The sequence below is a fragment of the Petaurus breviceps genome, unplaced genomic scaffold (assembly GCF_028583685.1).
Source record: "Petaurus breviceps papuanus isolate PSGF00001 unplaced genomic scaffold, PetGlider_PUasm1.0 90847, whole genome shotgun sequence".
Classification (NCBI taxonomy): domain Eukaryota; kingdom Metazoa; phylum Chordata; class Mammalia; order Diprotodontia; family Petauridae; genus Petaurus; species Petaurus breviceps.
The window spans coordinates 27,104,139-27,128,989 of record NW_027187360.1 but is presented as its reverse complement, the minus strand read 5'-3'; the positions used below and the strand labels follow the sequence as shown (position 1 = coordinate 27,128,989).

General features: G+C 42.0%; 1 protein-coding gene across 2 annotated transcripts in view; it reads left to right on the top strand.

Annotated features, from left to right (window-relative positions):
• The first annotated feature begins 958 nt into the window (after positions 1-958).
• Positions 959-24,851, top strand: part of PNPLA7 (patatin like phospholipase domain containing 7) — a 235,315-nt gene continuing 211,422 nt past the window's right edge. The window contains exons 1-9 of one of the 2 annotated variants that reach the window (XM_069072705.1): positions 2,594-3,377; positions 4,473-4,615; positions 5,641-5,728; positions 13,416-13,510; positions 14,256-14,428; positions 14,872-14,944; positions 15,183-15,248; positions 15,551-15,723; positions 16,661-18,155. In XM_069072705.1, coding sequence (XP_068928806.1) covers positions 3,126-3,377; positions 4,473-4,615; positions 5,641-5,728; positions 13,416-13,510; positions 14,256-14,428; positions 14,872-14,944; positions 15,183-15,248; positions 15,551-15,723; positions 16,661-17,133 — 1,536 coding nt within the window. In that variant the 5' untranslated portion in view covers positions 2,594-3,125 and the 3' untranslated portion in view covers positions 17,134-18,155. Of the gene's footprint in view, positions 3,378-4,472; positions 4,616-5,640; positions 5,729-13,415; positions 13,511-14,255; positions 14,429-14,871; positions 14,945-15,182; positions 15,249-15,550; positions 15,724-16,660; positions 18,156-24,851 lie in introns of those variants that run through there. The other variant, XM_069072706.1, reaches the window with a different exon arrangement.

Below are 24,851 nucleotides of genomic sequence, written 5' to 3'. Positions count from 1 at the left end.
ATTTCTAATTTAAAGAAAATTGGCATAATTGTGAAGCAGTTGTACTAGGCAGTAAGTTATTTTTCAAGGTTTTTGGAAGAAAACAAGGACAGTTTGCTTTTTTTCCCAATGCAAATTTCCTGGCATAAAAGCAGGAAGCCATTGGTGCATGGTGAGTTACATAGCAGTGACAGCAATGGACTCCCCAGAGTTCATATCAACCAAGTTCTTTCCTGTATTACTGAAAATTATCTCCCCCAGCTGGACCCAAGCCAGTATTGCTATTGCCCTCATATATTCTCTGGGAAAGAGAGCACTGGACTGGGAAGCAAGGAAAATATAATCTTTTAAAATCAAGCCTTCTGTTATATTGGGCATATGTTTTCCATTTATACCCTGGGGGTTGCCTCTACTTTCCCTCTACCTTACAACGATCTACAGCTGAAATGAAATATACTTGTTTTCTATTCAATGCATAATCCATACTATTTCCCTTTCCTATCAGGTCAGATTTAATAGCTAAAAAAATGCTAACCAGATTTCCATTTTTTCAGATCATTAGGTTTTTCTAATCGTCCTTTGGAGAAAAATTCTAATCCTTCTGATTTTAATAGCCTTAATTTAGACACTTGCTATATATAAGTGGACAGTTTGGTGTCCCATTTCCTCAAAGGACAGAGATGTTTGGCTGAGGCAGTTTTAGACGACAATAACTCTGGGAAGCATGTTAAAGATCATCATCTTATACATTAAATTGATGGTGATTGCTGCCTGCCTTGTGTCCCTGTTCATGATGAGGTGTAGAAAATGTGTGGGACTGGCAGCCTTTTTTTCCATATTGAATTCTACAAACATTAAATGCTTACTGCAATTAAGTATGGAAGAAAAGCAAAGATGGTTCCGTAATGGGGCTTTTTGACTCTTATTTTTGCAAAACCAGTCCCCATTAACTTCATGGTCTCTAGGGCCTAGCTCTCCAAGAGGTCCCTGTGGGTAGTAACCAAGGCTGGGCCCTGGCCATCCACAATGAAGCTCCATAGTTGTGTGTTTCAAGGCAAAGTTTCCTTTTCCTTGCAGTATAAATCCTTCCTCCTCAGCATGGGGGTGGAGGGAGAGAAGAGCTCAGCTTGTAGGCCAGGCAGCTCCTCTGTTTAGTGTCAATGTTTAGTGATTTGTGTATCTGCCCAGGAAGAGGTTATGTCCAGTCACGTTCGATGTGACTGGACATATGTGTTCAATGTTTAGTCAATGTTTAGTGATTTGTGTATCTGCCCAGGAAGAGGTTATGTCCAGTCACGTTCGAGCTTCATAGTTAATGCAGATGGTCAGAATGAGACTAGTTTCAAATAGGAGTTGTTTCTGTGTGACATGGTTGTTTGATAGGAGTGCCTAGATGCATCAGCCAAGGATTGGTATGGGCTTTGGGGAGGGTCAAGAGCTAGGAATGGGGACAGAACAACTCAGATGAAAGAATGTCTAGTCCCTGAGGCCCACTTGTTGAATAGTTAAGGTGTAGGATTAGAAGAGAAGGACGAACTGGTTTGGCAAGAGTCTAGTAATTATGGTTCCTCATGTGGAAGGGAAGCTTAGGTCTGTATACTCCCACAGTATCTTATGTGACTTCCTTGACTTCCTGTCTGAGCTTGGGGCTCTGTAAAACTATCCTTAAACTCTGTTGGACTAAAATGGGCTTTAACCAAATGTTAAAATTGCAAGGTCTTTATGATTTCTTCCTTCTGATATTACTATCTTGATAGAAGTGGACCTCCCCTTCCTTGTTTAGTGCACAGGGTAGAGAACTATGTTTTTTTGGGGGGGATCCAGAACTGTCTCCAGGTTCTGTGGCTGGAATGACTTGTGAACTTTGTCACTGATGTCTGGATCTGGAAGCATAAGAAATAGTAAGAAGCCTAAGGGAATGATCCCAAAGCATTATGCCTACATCTCTCATTTAATCACAAGGACCCCAAGATCTCCATTTTGTAGATAGGAAAAACCAAGGCCCAAGAGGCACAGCCAGAATGAGAACCCAGTCTTCCCAGCCTCCAGTCCTGTCTCTCTGGACTTGACTCGGTCCCTCTCTCTCAGGGTTCTTCCTGTCTCTAGGAATGTTTCCAAGGTTAATTTGGGGGCAGACCTTAATTTACTGTATGGATGTTAGCTATTTTATTATTAGTAATGATAGGTGCCATACCACCCACCAGGGGCCCTGTCTCCAGCTCCATGTTTCAGGAGGAGGGTCTGCCTGTTTGTAATGGGTCACGGTACTCAGGCAGAGATAGCATGGGTCTCTGGGTCTCGCCCCTGCCCCATGGACAAGCCCTCGGGACAAGGGCCCATTCCCCCTCCATCTCGCCCTCCTGGATTCCCGACATCCCCAAGTCTCTTCTATAACCCTTTTCCGCGCCTCTTAGAAAAATAAATCAGCTGTGACCACGTGTCTAAAGCAAGTTCCCAGGGCTCCGGGACAACTGCTTGCCCCTCTCACGGTTCGCCCACCCCTTGCAGTAATCCCCGCCCCCGCCAGCGCCGAGCACATACGTACGTGCGCGCTGCCCAAAGCGTACACGTGGTTCCGCGCCAGGTTTGAACCCGGTATAGCAAGCCTAGGGCCAGGCACAAGCAGAGAGACAGATAAGACCTCCCATGATCAAGGAAGTTCAGCTTCTTGTGCCCCGGAAGTAGTTGTTAAAGAAGCCAGCAGCCACGCGTGGAGACGGCTGTGAGGGGCACCGATGTAGGGTTGGTGTTGTAGGAAGGACTGGGGCCCTGAGGACTAAGACCTTTCCACGTTCTGCCAGGGCCCTCGCCGACCCAGGCTTTCTGGTCCCCGGAACAGTGTTGGAGTGTGTCGGCCCACGGCCGAGCCCCGCCCTACTGGTTCTAGTTCTGCGTCCTTTCGTCCCGCCCCCTCTGGTTCTAGCCCTGCCTCTCCAGGCCCTGGCCCGCCTTTCTGCGTCTAGCCCCACCCTTCCAAGCTCTAACCGGCTCCTTATTGGTCGGCCCCGCCCCTCCTGGCGCTAGCCTCGCCTATTCCCGTTGTAGCCTTTTCTGCCCCCAGTCGCGTCCTTCCCTAGCCGGTGACGTTAGCCGGCCGGCCCTCCTCTCTGCCACCGCTTTCCCTCTTGGTCTTTGGGCCCTACAGCATGGCCTCCCAGGACACGGGTTCCCAGAAAACCTATTTCCAGGCTCATCTCCGAGAGGATGTGTTGCCGGTTGAGACCGTTCAGGTGATTGACACGGAGTACTGCGCGGACACCGTGGAGTGGTGCCCGCTGGAGGGCATGAGTGACCTGCTGGCCTGCGGCACCTACGAGCTGCAGATCTTGGAGTCTGAAGCCCAGAAGGCCATTGCCCTCCCAGAGGCGAAGCCCAGAGATAATAGGCAGGGGAACAAGGTAGGGGGTCCGCAGGGTCTGCTCTGGGGAGGTGGTCTCCCTCCCAGACCCCCCCACCTTGATGTTTCTGTGCTCTTAAGTTTTGCCTTCTGGGACATCAGGGACTTATGCCTGATTAGAGCATAACAGCCCAAAGGTTTACTCTGTATAATCATTTCTATGGGTAGAGAAATTCGATCTCAAAACAGGATAACTGTGATTAAAGTAGGGTGGGCAGCACTTTGAGGATAGAAATGCCTTAAGTTTTTATGGGCTTGTTGGGATAAGAGGCAAGAGGCCGAGTTATATCAAATCATAAAGGGGAAGGACAGAAGATAAGTAAACTTGTTAACAATAAGCTAGCGTGTAAGTAGGTTTATATGTTAACTCATTTGATCCCCTCCACAACCCTGAAGTTAGGTGCTCTTATTATCTCCACTTTACAAATGAGGAAACTGAGGCAAGCTGGGGTTAAGTAATTTGCCCAGTATCCCTTGGCTAGGCAGTGTCAGAAGCAAGACTTCCACTCTGGTCTAACATCACTTCAGTTCACATGCCCAGTCCATTGTGCTACTGACATCAAGAACTGAAGGATATATTCTGAAAATTCAAAGTAGCAAAGTTTCAAAAGTTTGCTAATTTCTCCAAAGGTAATATACAGCATTAGAATATAAAGAGCATAAAGTGGTCTGAATAAGTCCATGAATGGCAGTTTAATTTGAAGAGGAGCTAGACTTTTTTTGGAGTGTATGTGCCCAGACTTTTGAGATTGAAGTAAAAAAGAGCAGTCATACTCTTAGAATTCATCTTTTTGTGACTGCCAGACAGAATCCTGGGCCATAGTTCTGACCCAGTATGGAAATTCTCATGTTCCTAACTGCATGCATAAGCAAAAACTCCTTGCCTTGAGAGGTAGGTTGTGTGGTACAGTCATTAAGGTATGGAGTATTGGTTTCTTTTCTTTATTTTCCATTTCTTACCAAGTTTCACTGTGATCCTGGAAAATTTTCTCTTAGTCTCTCTCTCTCCACATCAACCTCAACCTTTTCCCCCAGTTGTGGATGTGTTACATCTTTAAAGGAAAAGTAAGAGAGTTCTTTCCTGTTTTTCTTATAGTGTGGATCGACCACCGATGAAGTTATGGATCCTCATGTCCGTATGGGTCGTCTTTACCTGTATAGTTTCAATAAGGATGCTACTGATTTCCCCCTTACTGAAGTCCAGAGGAAAGATTGTCCTGCTATTCTGGATATGAAATGGTACATGCAATTTGAAGGGGCCCAGAGTTGGTTTGGGGAACATCAAAAGCTGTACAACTCCAACTTCTTTCCTGCTCTCCAGTCTTGTCATCTTCAGTTGCTTATAGGACATCTTAGACTTATAACTTTCCTGTTACAGTTGAGGGTGCCACCATCCTCCCAGTCACTCAGGCTTCTAATCCAAGTGTCATTTTTGACTCCTCACTCTGTCACTCTGACTCATCCAATCAATATCTCTCACATGTCCCCTTTCCTTCTCTGACATTACCATCATTCTGACACAGTCTTCTTATATCTTTCATCCCCTCTCTCTACTTACACGATAATCCAGCGACACCATTTTCTCTGACTTTCCATGCCTTGGTGGCATGCTCTTCTTTCTCATCTGTCACCTTTTTTCCCTAGCTTCCTTCAAGTCTCAGCTAAAGTTTCTGCAAGAAGTCTTTCCCAGTCCCTCCTAATGCTACTGCTTGCTTTCTATTGATTATCTTCAGTTTATCCTCTCTATATCTTGTTTGTATGTAGTTGTTTGCATTTTGTCTCCCTGACTAGATTCTTCCTGTCCTTGAGGTCAGGGACTGTTTTGCCTTTCTAGCATGGTGCCTGACACGTTATAAGTGCTTAATAATATGCTTGTTGACTGACACAATTCCAGTTCCTTAAGGCAAGAGAAAGGTGGAATTCCTGTGAGTATTTAATTTAGAGATATGGCGGGTGTGGAGGGATACTTTAGGTAGGGCTTTGTTTTTCTCTATCCTGTGTTCCAAACTTGTCCACTGGGTGGCACCTAAGAAGTGTTTTATTCTCCAGTTTCTTTGCTGCTTTACAAGGGACCATTTTTTTCCTTTGCTTCTTGCTAAGAAAAATATACCATTTCTCTGGGAACTGAATTATAGGTACTGATCCAACTTTGGGCTTGTGTTTAAATGGGACCCTCAGCACCATTTTCCGTTCTACTCTTCATGCTTATAGTTGCTTCATCCTTTTTAGTTCTGACTTAATATTGGTATCTCCTCTCTTCCAAGGTGCCAGGTTCCAGTTGCTGGCCAGGCGGTCCTGGGATTGGCAGATGCCAAAGGATGCATAGAGTTGCTTAACTTGATGGAATTAGAGGTTAGTCACTGGGATAGCTAGGCTTATGTGTAGTATTTGTGAAAAGGCTAAACGCAAGTACTCTCTTAAGTGCTTTGAGAAAATAAGGTGTGAACTATGCCTAATTAAGTTTACAAAAGGAGTGGTTAAAAATTAAAATTTATTAAATATGAAGGCCCATTTTTAATATAAAAATATTTCAGGTTCTCCTTCCCTTTGATAGTTGTTCTATTTTTTTGTCTTGCCTGAGAAAATAGTATCAAAGGAATAGGTTTATAATTGGAGGGGACCTTAAAAGTTATCTACTCTGAATGCAGATTGAAGCAAACTACTTGCTCTCTTTTTTGTTTTGTTTTGTTTCTTCTTTCTCATTGTTCACTCCACTGGTTATAATTCTTCTTTACAGCTTGACTAATGTTAAATGTGAAGGTATTTGTAAATCCTAATATATTTGATTACATGCCACCATGGGGGGGAAGGGGAGAAAATTTGAAACTCAAGGGACTGTGGAACTGAATGTTGTAAACCAAAAGTAAATAAATAAATTATATTTTAAAAAATTACAACTGATATTATTTAGTGACATTAAAAAAATGATGTATTCTAACCTCATTTTACAGATGAGGTTAAGCAGTTTGGAATAAATAAATAGCAGAGCTGGGAATCCAACCAAGGTACTTACTTACTCTTGATCAAGTATTCTTTCTACTGTATACCCAGAAGCATAATGACAAAAATGCTACTCTGAATTCAGCCCTGGTTTCCAATGAGTTTCTGTTTTATTAAGGACAGTAGCTCCTACATACTGTTGAAAATATGAAACTGTTCAAATGAAACTGGATATTCATGGTGGATATTTTGTTGATGCTAAGTGACAATACTTGTTATACTTATAAAGTCAAAGCCTAGGGGGCTGAAACCCAACTGGGTAATTGGATATACAAACCTTTAACCAGGGCTATATATTTCACATTGCCTTCTATTTTTTTATTTGTTTAGATCTGTTTTATAGTTTCTTGATTTCTCATAAAGTCATTTAGCTGAGGAGCGGCCAGGTGGCTCAGTGAGTAAGAGCACCGGCCCCAGTGTTGGGATGACCTGGGGATTGAATCCGGGCTCAGATACTTAGCACCACACCCAGAAATAACTGGCCATGTAACCTTGAGCAAGTTACTTAACTCCAATTGCTTAAAAAAAAAAATAAAGTCATTAGCTTCTATTTGTTTCAATCAAATTTTGAAGGAATTCTTCTCTTCAGTGAGTTTTTAAAATTCCTTTTCCATCTGGCAAATTTGGCTTTCTTCTCCTCATGGCTTTTGGGGCCTCTTTTGCCATTTGAGTTAGTCTATTTTTCAAGGTGTTATTTTCTTCAATCAGGTTGTTGACTCTCTTTTCATGATTTTCTTGCATCATTCTCATTGCTCTTCCCAGTTTTTCCTCCACTTCTCTTACTTAATTTTCAAAATCCTTCTTGAGCTCCTCTATGGCCTGTAACCAATTCATATTTTTCTTAGAAGCTTTTGATGTAGGAGTTTTGATTTCATTGTCTTCCTCCCATTCCATGCCTTGATCCTTTTTGTCCCCAAAAAAGGATTCTATGGTCTGTTTGTGTTCCCTCTGCTTGTTCACATTGCCATCCAATTACTTGACTTTTGAGCTCTTTGCCACAGTGGCACTCTGCTTGCAGAGAGGAGAGCTTTGTCCCAAATCACTGGGGTTTTCACAGATGTTGTCAGAGGTCTGAGGAGGGCGCCTTCACTACAACACCACACTGACAAGCTGGCATTTCTCACCCCAGGACCACTGCCCAAGAAAGTGACCTAGATCCAAGTGGGTCAAAGCCAGAGCAACAACCCTTTGAATGGTCGCTTGGTCCCCCTTTGATCTGTAGGCCAGGAGCTCCTGAGGCAGCGGGAGATGCTGCTGCTGCTGTGCCTCCTCCACCTCTTGCCCTGGGGACGGGCCAGACTGCGCCCTTCCTTTCCAACAGAGTTCCACTGACCTTTTACTTTCTTTTTGGCGTTTATGGGTTGAAAAGTCTGTAAACTGCCACAGCTGCTGGTGATTTACTCTCCTGAAATATGTTGCTGCCTCCCTGGGGCTAAAATCCTGCCTGGCAGGCAGGATTGGGCTCATTTCCAAGTTTGGTGTGATGAACCCTTCCTGTAGGCCTGCCAGGCTGCCTTCAGCAAATTTGTTTCTCTCTGGAACTTTGTGGGTTCTATAGCTCTAAAATTTGTTTAGAGTCATATTTTATAAGTATTTATAAGGTTGTCAGGGGAGGTCATGGAATTTCCTGCTTCTACTTAGGTCATCTTGGCTCTGTGCCTCCCCCTTCCTACTCTTTGGTGGGTGGGTGGAGTTTTACTAAATAAATCTTTAGAATAAACAAGAGAAAATTTGGTTCAGTAAAAGTGTGATAACAAACTTCTAATATTACTTCAGCAGCATTTGCTTTTAAATTTTGAATATGGTCATTGTAAGCAGTTCTTCTCTGCTCATTAATGGTTCATCTTGATGTGGAGGCGATTGTTCTGCAAAGCTGTATCAGTGGAGCTCTAGCTCTGGTAGGCCCTCCCCCATTGCCAGACCCTGGTGAGGGGCTACATCTCCTCTTGAAATCCCGATGTCTTTCAGGATTCAATAAAGTCACTTCCTATAGAAGTCTTTCCTGATTCTCCTAGTTGTTAGCCCTCTTTTTCCCTGAATTAATTTGTTTAATTTGTATATATTTTGAATTTATTTATCCATTTACATATTGTTGTCTACCTAGTGGTAATGTTCCCTAGCCTTATTGAGGATGAGTCCCTTGTGTTATTGTGAACCTCAGCAGCTAGCACAACGCTTGGCACATGGTGAGCTTTTAAGAAGTGCTTACTGAATTGAGTGCCTGCCATCATAGGGCCAGCTTCGCTAAGTTTAGACAGGATCATTGCCAGAATGTTGGCCATCAGCTTATTAATTTCTTTGGCCAGAACAACTTATGAAGATAGTCTGCACAGGCATGGAGGGGTTGCAGTCTACATCAGTGGAGTACCAGTTCCTTGAAGTCTTGAAATGAGTATTTACAATATGCGTATAGTACAGGGATTCTTAACCTAGGGTCTGTCAACTCCTAAGGAATCTGGATAGATTTCAAGAGTCTGTGAATTTGGATGGGGAAAAAAAGTACATCTTTATTTGTATCAACCTTTAACTGAGATTTAGCATTTACTTCAATTATGAATGTAGGTTACAATACTTTATTTTGAGGAGTCCCAGTAGACTTCACCAGATTGCCGGTGAAGTCTGTGCCATAAAAAGGGGAAGAACCTCTGGTATCAAGTTGGAAGGAGCTTTGGACTTAGAGTTAGGACAGGCCTTGGTTGTTTCTTTTTAGCTTAATTATATATGCTGGTCCTTTTCCCTCGGTCCTGAGACTGAGCCAAACTGGCCTTTTCTCTTTCTCTCTCTCTCTTTCTCACACATGGCATTCCCTGTACCTTTACCCTGGCCTTTCCCCATTTTTGGAATGCACTTATTTTCTTCTCACTTCTGCCTCACAGAACCCTTCACTATCTTCAAAGTATCACCTTCATAAAAGCAGCTCAAGTATCACTTCCAGAAAAATTTTCCTCATCTCTCCATCTTCTAATAGTTTCGCTCCATAAGCAATTTGTCTTTATTTTGAATGTATTCTATATATATTTATATATGTATATTTTCTCTACTTGGATAGAATGTACTATCTGAGAGCAGTAGGAGTTGTTTCATTTTTTTTTTTTAACAATTTGTACCTCCAGGTCCTAGTATAAAGCCTATTAAGCACATAGATACCTGATTAATTGATTCTTGCCTTTCACACACTTACTAGCTATGTGAGTCAAGTTGTTCTTTCTAAAGGCTTTTTTTAAAATGTAAAATGGATATGATAATAGTAATTAATTCATAGAGTTGTTGTGAATAGCAAGTAATGTTTCAAAGTTCTCTGCAGATTTTAAGTACAATATAAATATTATTTAATATATTAAAATAGTTAGATTTTTCTACGATAATCTTTGATCCATTTGTCTTATATTCTTGTCAGCCCAAACCAGCAAATATTCTTTGAACTACTTGCACCTATTCAGGATGTTGTAGGTCATCTAGTGCAGTCTCCTCATTTCATATGTGAGAAACCGAGGTTCAGAGAGGTTAATGTCTGACTTTGCCTATGGTCAAACAGGTAGTAAATGGCAGAGCTGGGATTTGAACCCAGGTTTTCTCTCCAAATCCAGTGATTTTGCGACTATGCCAAGGTACTTGAAACTCCATTTCTTGAGAAAATGATCTATAACTCATATATTTTACCAGATTGATATTAGGTTGTTATTTTCTACCACCATTCACATCTAGCTTGGGTGAATTAATAAGTTTTTATTATATTGGGCATCACTTTAATCTTCTTAGAAATCTTGAATAGTCATGGGAAGAGAAACTTGTTATTTTTCATTGGGGTATGTTGGCTTCCATGCTGGTAATGGCAGTGCTGAGGGTGTCTGTGGTGCCTCCTTTTTTTTTTTTAAGTTAGTGTAGCTATTTTCTTTCTTTCTTTCTTTTTAACATTTTTTTCAAATGCTTTATTAACTTCTGATTTACATCATTCATTTCCGCCAGATTTTGAGTTACAAATTTTCTCCCCGTTTTTCCCCTACCCACCTCCCCAAAATAGCAGTCCCACAGGATATCCCCTCCAATCTGCTCTCTCCCATATTTTCTCCCATATCCCTTTCAACTTTTCCAGTGGATCTCTATGCCCCAGTGCCTGTATATCTAATTTCCCAATTACATGTAAAATAGTATTGATAATAGTACATATATACACACACACACGCACACACGCATATACATACATATTTGAATATTTGATTTTAAAACTTTGAATTCCAGATTCATTCCCTTCCTCCCTTGTCACCCACCCTTACTGGGAAGATAAGCAGTTCAGTATAGGATGTACATGTGTGGCTAATGCAAAACAATAACATAGTAGATATATTGTAAAAGACTGACTATATTTCCCTCCCTCCTATTCCACCTCCCACTTGTTCTATTCCCTATTTTAATCCTGTCCCTTTTCAAAAGTGGGTGCTTCCAACTTCCCTCCCCCCAGCCTGCCCTCCCTTCCATCATCCCCCCTCTCATTCCCTTCCCCCCCTACTCTCCTCTAGGATGAGATAGCCTATTTAGTGTGTATTTGATTCCCTCCTCAAGCCAAATTCAATGGGAATAAGGTTGACCCATTCCCTTTTGCCTTCCTAGTCTTCCCCTCCATTGTAACCATTTCCCCTTGCCTCTTCTGTATGAGATAGTTAACCCCATTCTGTCTCTCCCCATCTCCTCTCATTATATTCCTCTCTTACCTCTTAATTTCACCTTTTAAGTATCATCGCTTCCTGTTAAATTGGTCCTGTGCCCTCTATCTATGTATACCTGTAAACATATATACACACATTCATATATGTATTCATATGGCCATATACCCTCATATATAGACATATATATGTGTATATATATATATATATTTCTATTCCCTTCAGCTACTGAGAAGTTTTATAAGTTACAATTATTGTTTTTCCATGTAGGAATGTTAATAGTTCAACTTTGAAAAGTTCCTTATGATTTCTTTTCCCTGTTTACCTTCTCATGCTTCTCTTGCTTCTTGTATCTGAATGTCAAATTTTCTGTTCAGCTGTTTTTTTCAGCAAGAATGCTTGAAAGCCCTCTATTCCACTGAATGACCATACTTTCCCCTGAAACATGATACTCAGTTTTGCTTGGTAGGTGACTCTTGGTTTTAATCCCAGCTCCTTTGCCCTCCGGAATATCATATTCCAAGCCCTTTGATCCCTCAGTGTAGAAGCTGCCAGATCCTGGGTTATCCTGATTGTGTTTCCACAATATTCAAATTGTTTCTTCCTGTCTGCTTGTAATATTCTCTCCTTAATCTGGGAATTCCGGAACCTGGCTATAATATTCCTAGGAGTTTTCTTTTGGGGATCTTTTTTAGCAGGTGATTGGTGGATTCATTCAACCTCTATTTTGCCCTCTGCTTCCAAAACATCAGGGCAGTTTTCTTTGAGAACTTCCTGGAGCATGATTTCTAGGTTCTTTCTTTGATCATGGCTTTCAGGTAGTCCAATAATTTTTAAATTCTCTTTCCTGGATCTATTTTCCAGGTCAGTGGTTTTTCCCATGAGATATTTCACATTGCCTTCTATTCCTTCATTTGTTTGGATCTGTTTAACAGCATCTTGGTTTCTCATAAAATCATTAGCTTCCATTTGTTCCAGTCTAATTCTGAAGCCATGATTCTCTTCATTGAGCTTTTGAGATTCTTTTTCCATCTGGCAAATTTGGCTTTTTAAGGCATTCTTCTCCTCATTGCTTTTTTGAGCCTCTTTTGCCATTTGAGTCAGTCTGTTTTTTAAAGTGTTATTTTCCTCAGTCAGGCTGTTGACTCTCATTTCATAATATTCTTGCATTGTTCTCATTTCTCTTCCCAATTTTTCCTCCACTTCTCTTATCTGCTTCTTAAGGTCCTCTATGGCCTGTAACCAGCTCATATTTTCCTTTGAAGCTTTTTGTGCAGGAGTTCTGACTTCACTGTCTTCCTCCTGTTCCATGCTTTGCTCCTTTTTGTCCCTAAAATAGGAGTGTAATGTTGGAATCTTCAGTCTGCTTTGTTTCCTTTGCCTGGTCATGTCGCCCCTCAGTCACTTGACCCCTGGGCTTTTTGCCACAGTAGGACTCTGCCACCAGATAGGAGAGCCTTCGTCCCAAACGCTGGGGTTTTCTCAGTTGCCGGAGGTATTAGATGGGTACCCTCTCTGAGGTCTCCACACGCTCTGGCAAGCTGGACATACACCCCAAAACCTCCACCCTAGACTGCAATCCAGATCCAAGCAGGTTAAAGCAAGAGCGATTACCCCTCAGATTGGTGCTTGGTCCCCCTACACTCTGCAGGCCAGGAGCTGAAGCTGCCACGAGGTGCTGCCTGGCTGTGCCGGTGCCTCAGTGGCTTCCTGCTCTGGGGGGCAAAAGCCACGCACTCCCACTTACTGGTCCCAAAGTCCAGACTGCACTGACCTCTCACTTTGTCCTTCACATCTGTGTGTTGATAAATCTGGAAACAGCCACAGCTGCTGCTGTTCTGGAGTCCCTCAGGCCTCGGCTGGTCAGGCCCACCCTGGGGCTTGGCTCGGCTCCCAGAGTGCTGTGCTGGCCGATTCCTGCCAGCCTGCCCTGCTGTCCTCAGTGGGAGGTTAGCTTCTCTGTGTCATTTTGTGGGTTCTGCAGCTCCAAAGTTTGTTTAGAGTCCCTTTTTTACATGGATTTACATGGGGAAGGTGGAAGCCGGAGCAGCAGAGAGGTCCTGCTTCTACTCTGCCATCTTGGCTTAGCCCCACCATGGTGCCTCCTTTGTTGGGGCTGGCCCAGTCCTATTTCATTACAGTGACAAAGATCACATTGACAGAGATCACCGTGAAAGAAAAAGGGCCCTCAGAGACAGAGAGCAGCAATTCTTCCTCTGAGATAGCAGGCAGGAATGAAGACTTGCAGAGATTTCTAACTGTCAGTGTTTAGCTTCTTTGAATATTGGCTGATTTGCTTGCCTAGATTAAGAGGGAAGAGTGGTTTTTTATTCTGAACCCATGCTTCCCCTTGATAGATTCTTTTTTGCTTCTAGTAGAAGAACCATTACGTATTACAGCCACTTCTTAAGAAAGCCCTAGGACAACATCGTATTGCATTGTCTCTAGACTGGTCAGCCGGACAAGCCACAAGGTAAATTGCTGGGATCCATTGTCACTTATTTGACAGCCAGTTTTTATTTTCAAATAGCTGAATGCAACTGTTTTTGCCATTGTTTTTAGTCTCACAAATCTTGGATTATGACATCATTGCCATTTAAATAGATGATAGTGATAATGATCTTTTATCTGGAAAAGCTGATATTTATTGGTCTTTGTAATCTTTTTTTTTTTTTAAAGCAATCGGGGTTAAGTAACTTGCTCAAGGTTACACGGCCAGTTATTTCTGGGTGTGGTGCTGAGTATCTGAGCCCGGATTTGATCCAGGTTATCCCGACACTGGAGCCGGTGCTCTTACTCGTTGAGCCACCTGGCTGCCCCTAAGCAATTGGGGTTAAGTAACTTGCTCAAGGTTACACGGCCAGGTGTTTCTGGGTGGGTGCTAAGTGTCTGAGCCCGGGATTCGATCTCCAGGTCTTCTCAACACTGGAGCTGGTGCTCTTACTTGCTGTGCTACCTGGCCACCCCTGGTCTTCGTAATCTTAAGTGGAAACTGGGGCCTTCCCCAAATACTAAAGTCAGCCTTGGCCAGCTAAGGCTTATTCTTTGTAGAGAGGTAAAATTAGGGTATAATGCTTTAAAGATGATTGTATTTTGAGGTTGAGACTTTTCCCCATGATATTTCTTATCGTATCCTGAGCTTGAGATGGGAGGGGGGGTGGTGGGTTCAAATCAGCAAATAGATTTCAACTCACTTTTCTTATTGACTGCATCTCTAGGGCCAATGGTCAACCTCTAAGAATCATTAGTAGTGACTCAAAGGGGTACCTCCACTTCCTTGCTGTGGATGAAACAGAGCCTTCAATACACAGTCTGTCAGATTGGAAGGCTCATGACTTTGAAGCCTGGATTGCTGCCTTCGATTACTGGCAAACAGACATAGTCTATTCAGGTCAGAATTTGGTAAAGGCCATCACTTTCCTTGACATCAAATCCTCAAGTATTTTAGGCAACACACTGGCAGTTTTGACCACATCACTATGGATACAACCTTGGATTATTTGAGTTGCACTTGGTTAATCAACTTTTGTTCATAATTTACCTTCCCAAAGAGAAGGGGAGTGAAGGGAGGGGGAAGAATATAATGGAAAAAAGAGAAAAAATAGTGGTCTCTTTTCTAGTGTTCCATAGAGTACTTACTTATGTCTGTAGGTGAGGGTTATAATCAGAACTGTTCTTTGGGATTAGTCAACCCTCAGAGAAGTGTCATAGGCAGGGGTGGGGGATCTGTGTCCTCGAGGCCACAAGAACAAATCTTTTTATTAACGATTCTCAGATTCTGAACTTTGTCTGTTACAAGTGCTATTGTTGATGAACTTTTCTGTCTTCACATAGGTGGAGATGATGGGCTTCTGAAAGGCTGGGATACCAGGAGCAATGTGAATAGCCCTTTATTTACCAGTAAGAGGTACAATCCCATGGTGCCAGCTGGTCAGAGAATGCATGCTTGTCTCAGGAACCCTTGTAATCAAACTTGCATTTAGAGTCATCCATTAATTTGACCTTCCTTACCTCCTCACCTGCTTTTTCTTTACTCTATTCCATGGGCCTTCTTATATGGAGTTTGCCAGGAGATAGTCTTGTTATCTTCATACTACTTGTTTATTATTGCTTTCTGCTGTCTCATAGACTACCTCTTATTACAGACATTCAATGGGTGTGTGCAGTATTCAGAGCAATCCACACCAGGAGAATATTCTGGCCACAGGAAGGTTAGTCCTCCTTAAGTTTGTTTGTTTACCTCCCTCCCTCCCTTTCTTCCTTTCTCTCTGTTTGAGTTTGTGGTGGGTGGTAGTTTGTTATACTCATCTAAACCAGCTCCTGGCCCATAACTGTACTGAATTTGAGGAGAGACACTTTTCCATAATGGGGTTGAGAAAGATGACAGGAACTGTGCCTTGTTCTCTCTCTCTGGAGGGTGTTTTTTTATCGCCCAGGTGTCTTTTGAGCTGCTGCTGGTGATAATTTGAGTTTGGCTTTCTCTGACAATTTTGCTATGATTCATTGGTTTCAGTTATGATGAGCACATTCTCCTATGGGACACCCGTAACATGAACCACCCGTTTGATGACACTCATGTAAATGGAGGTGTGTGGAGGCTCAAGTGGCACCCTGTGTATTCTCACCTACTTCTGGCTGCCTGCATGCATAGTGGCTTTAAGATCCTCAACTGCCAAAAGCCATTGGGTGAGTTGGATCAGGAAGCATGGCCAGGGTTAGCTCTGAATTATCCTATAGGTCACCAGAGACCAAGGCCCTTTCTCTGAAGCCAGTATCATGAAAAGAGCTTCCTTATCCCAGGACAACTGTCCCTTCCAATCCCTATGTTATGGTAATGATGCCAGCCAGTCAGCACCTCTTCATTCCTGTGGTACCAAAAGGAGTCCTCAGGCAGCTGCTGACATACTCAGAATGTCTTTCTGTCCAGGTCCCCAGCATCAGTGTTGCTGCAGGGTTGGCTGACACCCAGGGCATGCTCTTGTACCCGCATTAGCCCACAAATTTGCTGTAAAAAGTTGGGTTCCAGTGTGTAGTTTCCTCTTTGCTCTGCTGTCTTTGTTTAACTGCTATTTCTGGGTGCTGTAGTTGTTTCCTCTCTTACCTCAGCCACCAAAGTCCTATGTAGTTCTAGCCCTTGCCTTTAGTGGAGCTTTTTCTGGATTGACTACCAGCCTCAACCTCTAGGTTTTAGACCAGTAAAGAAAAAAAATTCTGATCAAGCTTGAGTAGGGGAGAAGGCAATTTTCTAGACTTGGCAAAGAAAGCTTTAGCTTTTTTTTTTTTTTGGCTTCTAATTCTCTTTGGCCTCCTAAAGTAGTAGTCAAGAAGGGATTCACTGACTTCTGAGAAATTTATCATCTTTATTACATTCCTTTTAGCAGTCTGACTATTTTACCTTTACTAGTTTCCTATTATTTTTCTCATCAACTTTTAACTACTAACCTCTAAACTCTTAACCATGTTACTTCCGCCTATGCTTGTAACTCATTTTCCTTAGTGCTCTTATTTAGTCATTTTGGAGGAATTGATGGAAAAAGAACATTATTAGCTGATGATAACTGATAACCTTAATGGACACAGAAACATGAAACTTTTTTTTTTTTATTGCCTTATTTCTTCTTAGAGGAGGGGAAGGAGGGGTCCTTTATCCCTGTGTCGTATAAGTCGCATGATTCATTGGCATATGGAGCTGACTGGTCCAGGCTGTATCTAAACTCCGATAAACAAACTCAACAACAGACTTTTTCAGCATCGGATGATAAGAGCAACATGGAGAGCTGGAAATCAGATATTTGTTGGAATATGAACAAAGCATATCCATTGTCTTCATCTTCTTTGGATACAGTAGCCAGCAAAAGGAGTTCAGACGAGCAAGGCACATTGTCTAAGGGGAGCTTAACAGAGACATCAGACTTTTTTGTCCCACTGGTTTTTAAGGAGGGTTCCGGACATCTTACTATTGAGTTAAAGGGAATGACTCTTGAGACTGAAGAACCAACTAGAACAAAAACTGTTGTGAGTCTTTTAGCCACGTGTTCCTTTTATGATCATGCCCTTCACCTCTGGAAGTGGGAAACAAGGTCAATTAAGGCATAAATTACTGTCTCCAATTTTCAAATTGTACTCTAAAAGGACAGATAATTCCATAAATGAATCTGAAGTACTGAGTGAATTGTACAAGGACTTTATTATTCCTTGTGATATTCATCCCTATTTAACTTTTTAAAGTAAATTTTCTCTGATTGTATGTGGTACTCAGACACTTTTTGAACAGCCACGTATAGTTATGAGGAAGCTAATGGCTTCTTTTAAATGAAAGTCTACTGCTAGCTTATTGCAAGCTAAGGAGGTGGTTTCTCTCTTTATCATTTTTTCTTTAAGCAGTCGGGTTTAAGTAAGTTGCTCAAGGTTACATGGCCAGTTATTTCTGGGTGTGGTGCTGAGTATCTGAGCCTGGATTTGATCCAGGTCATCCTGACACTGGGGCCAGTGCTCTTACTCACTGAGCCACCTGGCCACCCCTAAGCAATCGGGGTTAAGTAACTTGCTCAAGGTTACGTGGCCAGGTGTTTCTGGGTGGGTGCTAAGTGTCTGAGCCCGGATTCGATCCCAGGTCATCCCGACACTGGCGCCGGTGCTCTTACTCGCTGTGCTACCTGGCCTCCCCTTTGTCATCTTTAAACTTGGTGTTCTTGCTATTCTGAGTTGGCTAGGCATTTTTGCTTTGAAGGGTATTTCATATGGATCTTAGCTTTTGGGTTCCAAAAATTGGTCTCTTTTACTTCTGATAACTGTCAAATATCAAGACAAATTCTTTGCTGAGCCACCTTCACATCAGAGGGCATGAAATGGAAGTTGTATGCCCTGGAAAAATTGGTTGCTTCCTCTGACTGTGTGAGGCTAAATCCCCAATGCTGGAGAAAAATGAGCATTCTAGAAATGTTGTCTTTTACAAAGAATTCTTAAAATATAGCCTCAGTAGTGATGACTGAAATGTCTGTAGGAGATAAGATATTTCTATTCCAGTTACTTTTGTTCTAATTATAAACTTCTTTTAAAATGAAATGTTTTCCTCAGGAAAAATACTTAAAAACAAATAAAGTTTCATAATTGCATCATTATAGACTACTAGCCTCCAAACTTGTTTACTGGTGTGGGTAAGTAGATCTGACATTTTTGCCTGCTTTTTTATGGGGGAGGAGCAGGGAGCAGGGCAGCGGGTGGGGGGTGTTGTCAGGGTCGGGTGGGAGAGATGAGAACATTTTTCCATTTCTTTGGGTTGTCTTTGTATTCACAGTAGTAGGGTGCCTTTGGTTAAATGGACAAGCCAGAGTCTATGGGTGTGTAGCAGCAAGCACCCCAAGCGTCCCTAGGGTGGCTGCCAACACAGGTTCTTCGATCTGCTTTGTTAAAGGAAAGCACCTCAAAAATGAGTTAACAAGCTTACTTTAATCAATCAAATATGTATCATTTACCTAGTTCAGGGGAAAAAGGTCAGCACCCCGAACTTCAGAGTATACAGACAGAATTATCAAGACAGAGAAACAAATCAAGTAGACAGGTTTCCAAGCTGTCCAACCATTACATCCATACCAAATCAACATCTGTATTTTTCAAAGCCAGGGGGCTCTCAACAACGGGCTTCCCAGAGTCTCATCTGATCAAATCACAGAACACTTCTCAAAATGAGCCCCAAAATAAAGCCTCAAATCAGGGTTTATATAGCCTTCTCCTGGCTCAGAGAATGTAACAACCTTCAGGACCCACTGGCCAATCAAAAAGTATCTACTGAAAAACAAGTCTCCCACCCCAGGCTCCAGGTGCACTTTAGCCTAGGGGCAGGGAAGATCTTAAAAATTTACATTCCCATTACAGGGTGCCATGATTAAGAGTTTTTTAGTCCTTTTTAATCTGCAAGCCTAGTTTAAATTATACAGATGTAGGCATTTGATCCTATTGTAGACTTCATATTATACTTATTAAAAAGCAGTAATTCTTAAAACAGTTTGGTACTGACTAAAAAATAGAGAAATTGGCTACCGGAACAGATTAGGAACACAGCATGCAGAAGCAAATGAATCTAGTAGCCTAGTATTTGATAAACACAAAGAACCTAGCTACTGGGATAAGGACTAAATAATTTGATTTTAAAACATCTGGGAAAATTAGACAAGCAGTTATGGAAGAAGTTAGATCAAGAGCACATACAACATATACCAAGATAAGCACCTTATGAATACATGACCTAGATATAAAAGGTTATAGCATAAACAGAGAAAAAATTACCTATCAGAACTATGGATTGGAGAAAAGTTCATGAGCAAACAAGGGACAGAGGATCACAGAAGAAAAAATGAATGATTTTGATAGCAGAAAATATAAAAAGTTTTTGCAAAAACCCCCCAATAAAACTAAGATTAAAAGCAGGGGGAAGAAACCTTTGATGCAAGTTTCCCTGATAAAGATCTCATTTCTAAGATTCTCCTGCCTCATAGCCAGCCTCAGCTGGGAAGATCTCAGACTGAAGGTGTGCTAGTGTACTAAACCTTCCATTTCCTTCTCAGCACAGTGTGTCCCCTGAAGAAAGGCTGCCGAGTAAAGGGCCAGGCCGGGCATTTTTCATCTACCCCAGAGCAACCACCTCCATCTGTGCTAGCACAAGTCATATTCTGCCTCTTGCTGCGATCTAGTTTCCCAGCTGAGATATGGAAAATCTCCAGTGCAAAGAAGAACAACCCTCCCTTGGACTTCAGACTTCCCATCTCCTGCTGTGCCTCTTCTTTGAGGGTAGAGGAGTGGTACCCTCCACTCAATGATGAAAATTCTAAAACCTAGTCATACTCTTCATATCCAGTGACCATGAAGTTCTATAGATCATCATCAAACCCCACTCAACATCCCCTACCACCTGATTCTTCATCCCCATTCTCTTCAACCCTTCCACCCCAAAATTTCAACCTAACTCCACTCAGTCCTTCCACTGTGCCCTCTGGAATGCCTGTTCCATAGGCAACAAACTTTCCTTCATCTTAAACCTATTCTTTTTCTACTTCATCTATTAACTCTTACTGAAACCTGGCTTTCCCTTGATGACATAGACTCCCTGGCTGTCCTTTCCAGTACTGGCTGTACCTTCACTCATTCTCCTTGCCTTACTTGTCAAGGTGGGAGAGTTGGAATACTCTTTGCTCCCCATTGCCATTTCCAGATTCTCTTCTTCACTCAGTAACCTCTTTTTCTTTGATGTTCATGCTACTCATATGTACCATCCAATCAAAATCTTGGTAGCTAGTATCTATAGACCATCAGGCAACTCCCCTTTCTTCTTCAGTGCATTTGGATACCTGGCTTACAATTTTTCTTTTCTCCTCAACTCCTGCTCTTACATTAGGGGACTTCAACATACATACTGATTCTCCCTCCCTAACCACTCCGTTCCTCAACCTACTGTTTTCGCATGAGTTAGTCTTCCACCCCACCTCAGCCCCAAACAGTCATACCCTCAATTTAGCCATCACCCACAAATGTATCACTTCCATGTTCAAAAATTCTGAAATCCCCTTAGGTAACCACAATCTATTGGCTTTTTACCTCTCCCTTTGCCTTCTCTTACATAACCCTATTTTTCATCTTTACTGTGACCTCCAATCTCTTGACCTCTCAATTCTCTCCTATGGCATCTCCTCTCACTAGCCACTCTCTCTTTATCTTGACTCTTTGGTAAACCAACTCAATTTTACACTTCCCTCCTCTCTTGAATCCCTAGTCATCTTCTCATATGGCCATTTAAGCCCAGCTGAGCCTGAGGCCTTGAATCATTCTTACCAATTATCACCTTTGTGCTTATACCTGTGTTGCAGAACTACGGTGGAGAAAATCATACAACCATTCTAACTGGGTCCATTACAAATTTGTGTTACATAATTTCTACTAGGCCCTCACTACAGCTAGGCAATCTGGACTTTGTTTATGAACTCACTATTTCATTCTCCACAGTGACTCTTCCACATCTTTTCATCCCTCTTCAAATCTTTCATGGCTCCCCTTCCCTCCACTTGCTCAGCTAAGATTCTTGCTTCATATTTTACTGAAAAAAATTTGAGGTCATTTACAGTGACCTCCCTCTTATCCCCTCTTCCTCATCTATCACTGATGCTTTCTGCCATCATCTCAAGATCAAGTGACCTTGCTTCTTACAAGTGTTAATCCCTCTACTTGTTTAAGTGATCTCATTCTATCCTGTCTCCTCTAACAGATTGTTCCCTCTGTCATCCTCACTCTCACTTATTTTTGATTTCTCCTTCTACTGGAGTTTTCCTATTGCCTACAAACTTGCTCATGTCTCCCCTATCTTGAAAAAACCCTTACTTGATTCTTCCATCCCTGCTGTCTTCCTATTTCTCTTCTGCCTTTGTAGCTAAACTCCTCAAAAAGGCAGGTCTACAGTTGCTGTTCTCTACTGTCAGCCTCTTCTTAACCCCTTACAATCTGACTTCCAACCTTAACATTCCACCAAAACTTCTATCTCCAAAGTTACTGATGATCTCAGAGTTGTCAAATCCAGTGACCTCTTCTCAATTGTCATTTCTTTTTGGCCTCTCTGCAGCCTTTGACATTGTTCTCTCTACTCCTTGATACTTTCTTCCCTCTATATTTTCAGGACATCATTCTCTCCTGGTTTTTCTCCTACCTATCTGACCACTCTTGTCTCTTTTGCTGGATCCTCCTCCAAATCATGCCCTCTAAGCATAGGTGTCCTTCAGGATTCTGTCCTGGATCCTCTTTCCCCTCAGTACTACCCCACTTGGTGATCTCATCAGTTCCCATGGATTTAATTACCATTTCTTTGTTGATTCTTAAATCTACCTTTACTGCTTCATTCTCTCTGCTCTCCTTTAGTCTTGCATCTTTAACTACCTTTCAGACATCTTGAATTGAATGCCCAGTAGACATCTTAAATTCCATATGTCCAAACAGAACTGATTATCTTTCCTCCTAACCCTGCCCCTGCCCCCCAGTTCCCCTATTACAGTAAAGGGCACCAACATCCAGTCTCTCAGGTTCAGAGGAGTCATCCTGGATTCTTCATTCTTAGCCCTATATCTGAGCTGTTGCCAAGGCCTATCAGTTTTGCCTTTGCAACATCTGGATATGCCACTTTTGCTCTTTTGACCTGCCCTAATTCTAGTGCAGGCCTTCACACCTGGACTGTTGCCATAGCCTGTTGGTGGGTCTGCCTGTTTCAAATCTCCCCACTCCAAACCATCTTCCATTCAGCCACTAGTGATTTTCCTAAAGTGAATTATCAAAAAAAAAAAATCCCTGTTTCGCTCCCCCCAACCTCCCCATAAACTCCAGTAGCTCTTTATAACATCCAGGACTAAAAATAAAATAATTTGTTTGGTTTCAAAGCCCTCCATAACCTGGCTCCCCTTCCACCATTCTAGTCTTCTTACACCTTATGACCACCACCATGTACTCTTCATTTCAGTGACACTGGCCTTCTTTCTATTCCTTCATAAGACATTCCATCTCCAGACTCCAGGCATTTTCTCTGGCTGTTCCCCATGCTTGGAATTCCCTCCTTTCTCATTTCCTCCTGGCTACCCTGGCTTTCTTCAAATCCCAGCTAAAACCCCACCTTCTACAGGAAGCCTCCCCTAGTCATTAATTCTGGTGCCCTCTCTGTTGATTATTTTCTGTTCATCCTATATGTAGCTTGTTTGTACATAGTTTGCATGTTGTCTTCCCTGTGTAAGCTACTTGAGGGCAGAAGCTCATGCTTATAAGTGTCCCCAGTGCTTAGCGTAGTGTATGCCATGTAGCAAGTACTTAATAAATGATAGTTGACTTGCTGATTTTGTTCAGAGAAGAGGCTACAAGATTTGACCTAGAAGCTGGGGAGAACAAGATGGTCATCAATGACAGTAGGACAGTATTTAAAATACTGAGTTCAGAAAATTTCTAATATTGGGAACTGGATTATCATGTCTCAGGCTGTTGCAACCCAGTGTTGGGCTTGTACATATTGTTTAATGAACATCCATTAGCTGTCACCCTTGCCTTGTCCTTCCTCCACATGGTACCGTAACTAATATTTATATAGCACTTTTATGCTGGGAAAGTTTCTAGAAGCTCTTCTCCCTATTTTACAGATGAAGAAACTGAAGTGAAGTTGTGATTTGTCTAAAAGGACACAGCTGCCAAATGTCTGAGGTAGGTTGCAATCTCAGGTCTTTCTCCAATTCTAGCACTCTATTCACTGAACCACCTAAAGGGTATCATAGAATAATGTGTAGAGTTTTAGACTTGGAGTGAGGAAGATGAAAATTTGAATCATGAATCAGACAGTAACCATACACTCTGGACAAGGCATTTAAAGAAATAGGGATGATAATGCATACCTCACAGGGTTGTTGTGAAATTCAAATGAGATAATATATGAAATTTACTTTGCAAACCTCAAGGCACTCCACAACTCTAGTCATTATTCCACAATATGCTTTGGGTGGTTCAGGCAATAGAGTACTAGAATTATTTTGAGTTATATTACTTTAAGGAGAATTACAGAATATCACAGGAGCTCTTTTTTAGTATCTTGGACAAGTGGTCATCTACTGTAGCTTCTTCATGAATACTTCCAGTGAAAGAAATCTCATTGCTTAATAAAATAGCCTATTCTATTTTTGAACAGCTATTTGCTTGGTAGTTTGTGGTGTGTTAAAATCTGCTTACCCATTAATTTACACCAGAGTCACTATAGAATGGGTTGTAGAACTGACTGATTTAGATGTTTGCAGAAATTGGTTTAATGGTCACTGAGAAGAATTAGAGTAAAAACACTCTAAAAGAATGGTTGGGGAAACTTTTTTCTTTTTTTTTTAATCATAAAATAAAATATTTATTACATGATTACAGAATCTTTAAAAACAAATAAACAAAAACAAAAAACCACGTCAAGGGTGAGGTTCACTGGTTGTTGCAGCAATTTTAGCATTTCTTTCTGCTGTAAGTTCAGAAACAAGCTGGACTATTTCAGGATGGCTGAATTTTCCTGCAGTTGAGTCATAGAATTCCTGAAGCCTTTCAGGTTTGTTCTTTAGGTCCTCATACTCGAATGCGTGGATAATCATTTCACATTGGTGTAGCTGTTTCACAAACTTAACTTTTGTACTGTATTGGTTCTCATACTCTTCCCAGAGATCGTAGATTTCTTTCCTGATATCTTCTGATAGCAGCTGTGTTAACTGCTTCATAGCTTCCTTTTCTCTCCTGCTCTCCTGTGTTTTCTCTCTCTTTTTTTTTTTTTTACTTTTTGGAGGGGGGAAGGCAGGACAATTGGGGTTAAGTGACTTGGCCAAGGTCACACAGCTAGTTTTGTGTGTGTGTTAAGTGTGAGGTCAGATTTGAACTCGGGTTCTCCTGACTCCAGGGTCAGTGCTCTATTCACTGAACCACCTAGCCACCCCATGTGTTTTTCTTCTTTAGGGATGTTATCTGCAGAGGCTGTATTACCAACAATGCACTCTGCTATATCATGAACCAGGGCAAGCCGGACACATCTGTCTTTATTAAGATGCTTAACTTCAGTTACAAAAGCCATGACAGCCATTCTTTAAGAATAGCACACAATAAACACAGAAAACCATATTTTAGGGTGGGGCTTGAGCACAAGCTCCCCATCATTCCCCCACCCCAAATAAATGGGGCCCCAAAATCTTGTGGTAAGGGGTGAAGATCTCTTCTTCTATGGCTACTTGCTGCTGAAATCGGATGTAGAGCTGTCCCTGTCCTAAGGGGTCCCATTTGAGAGG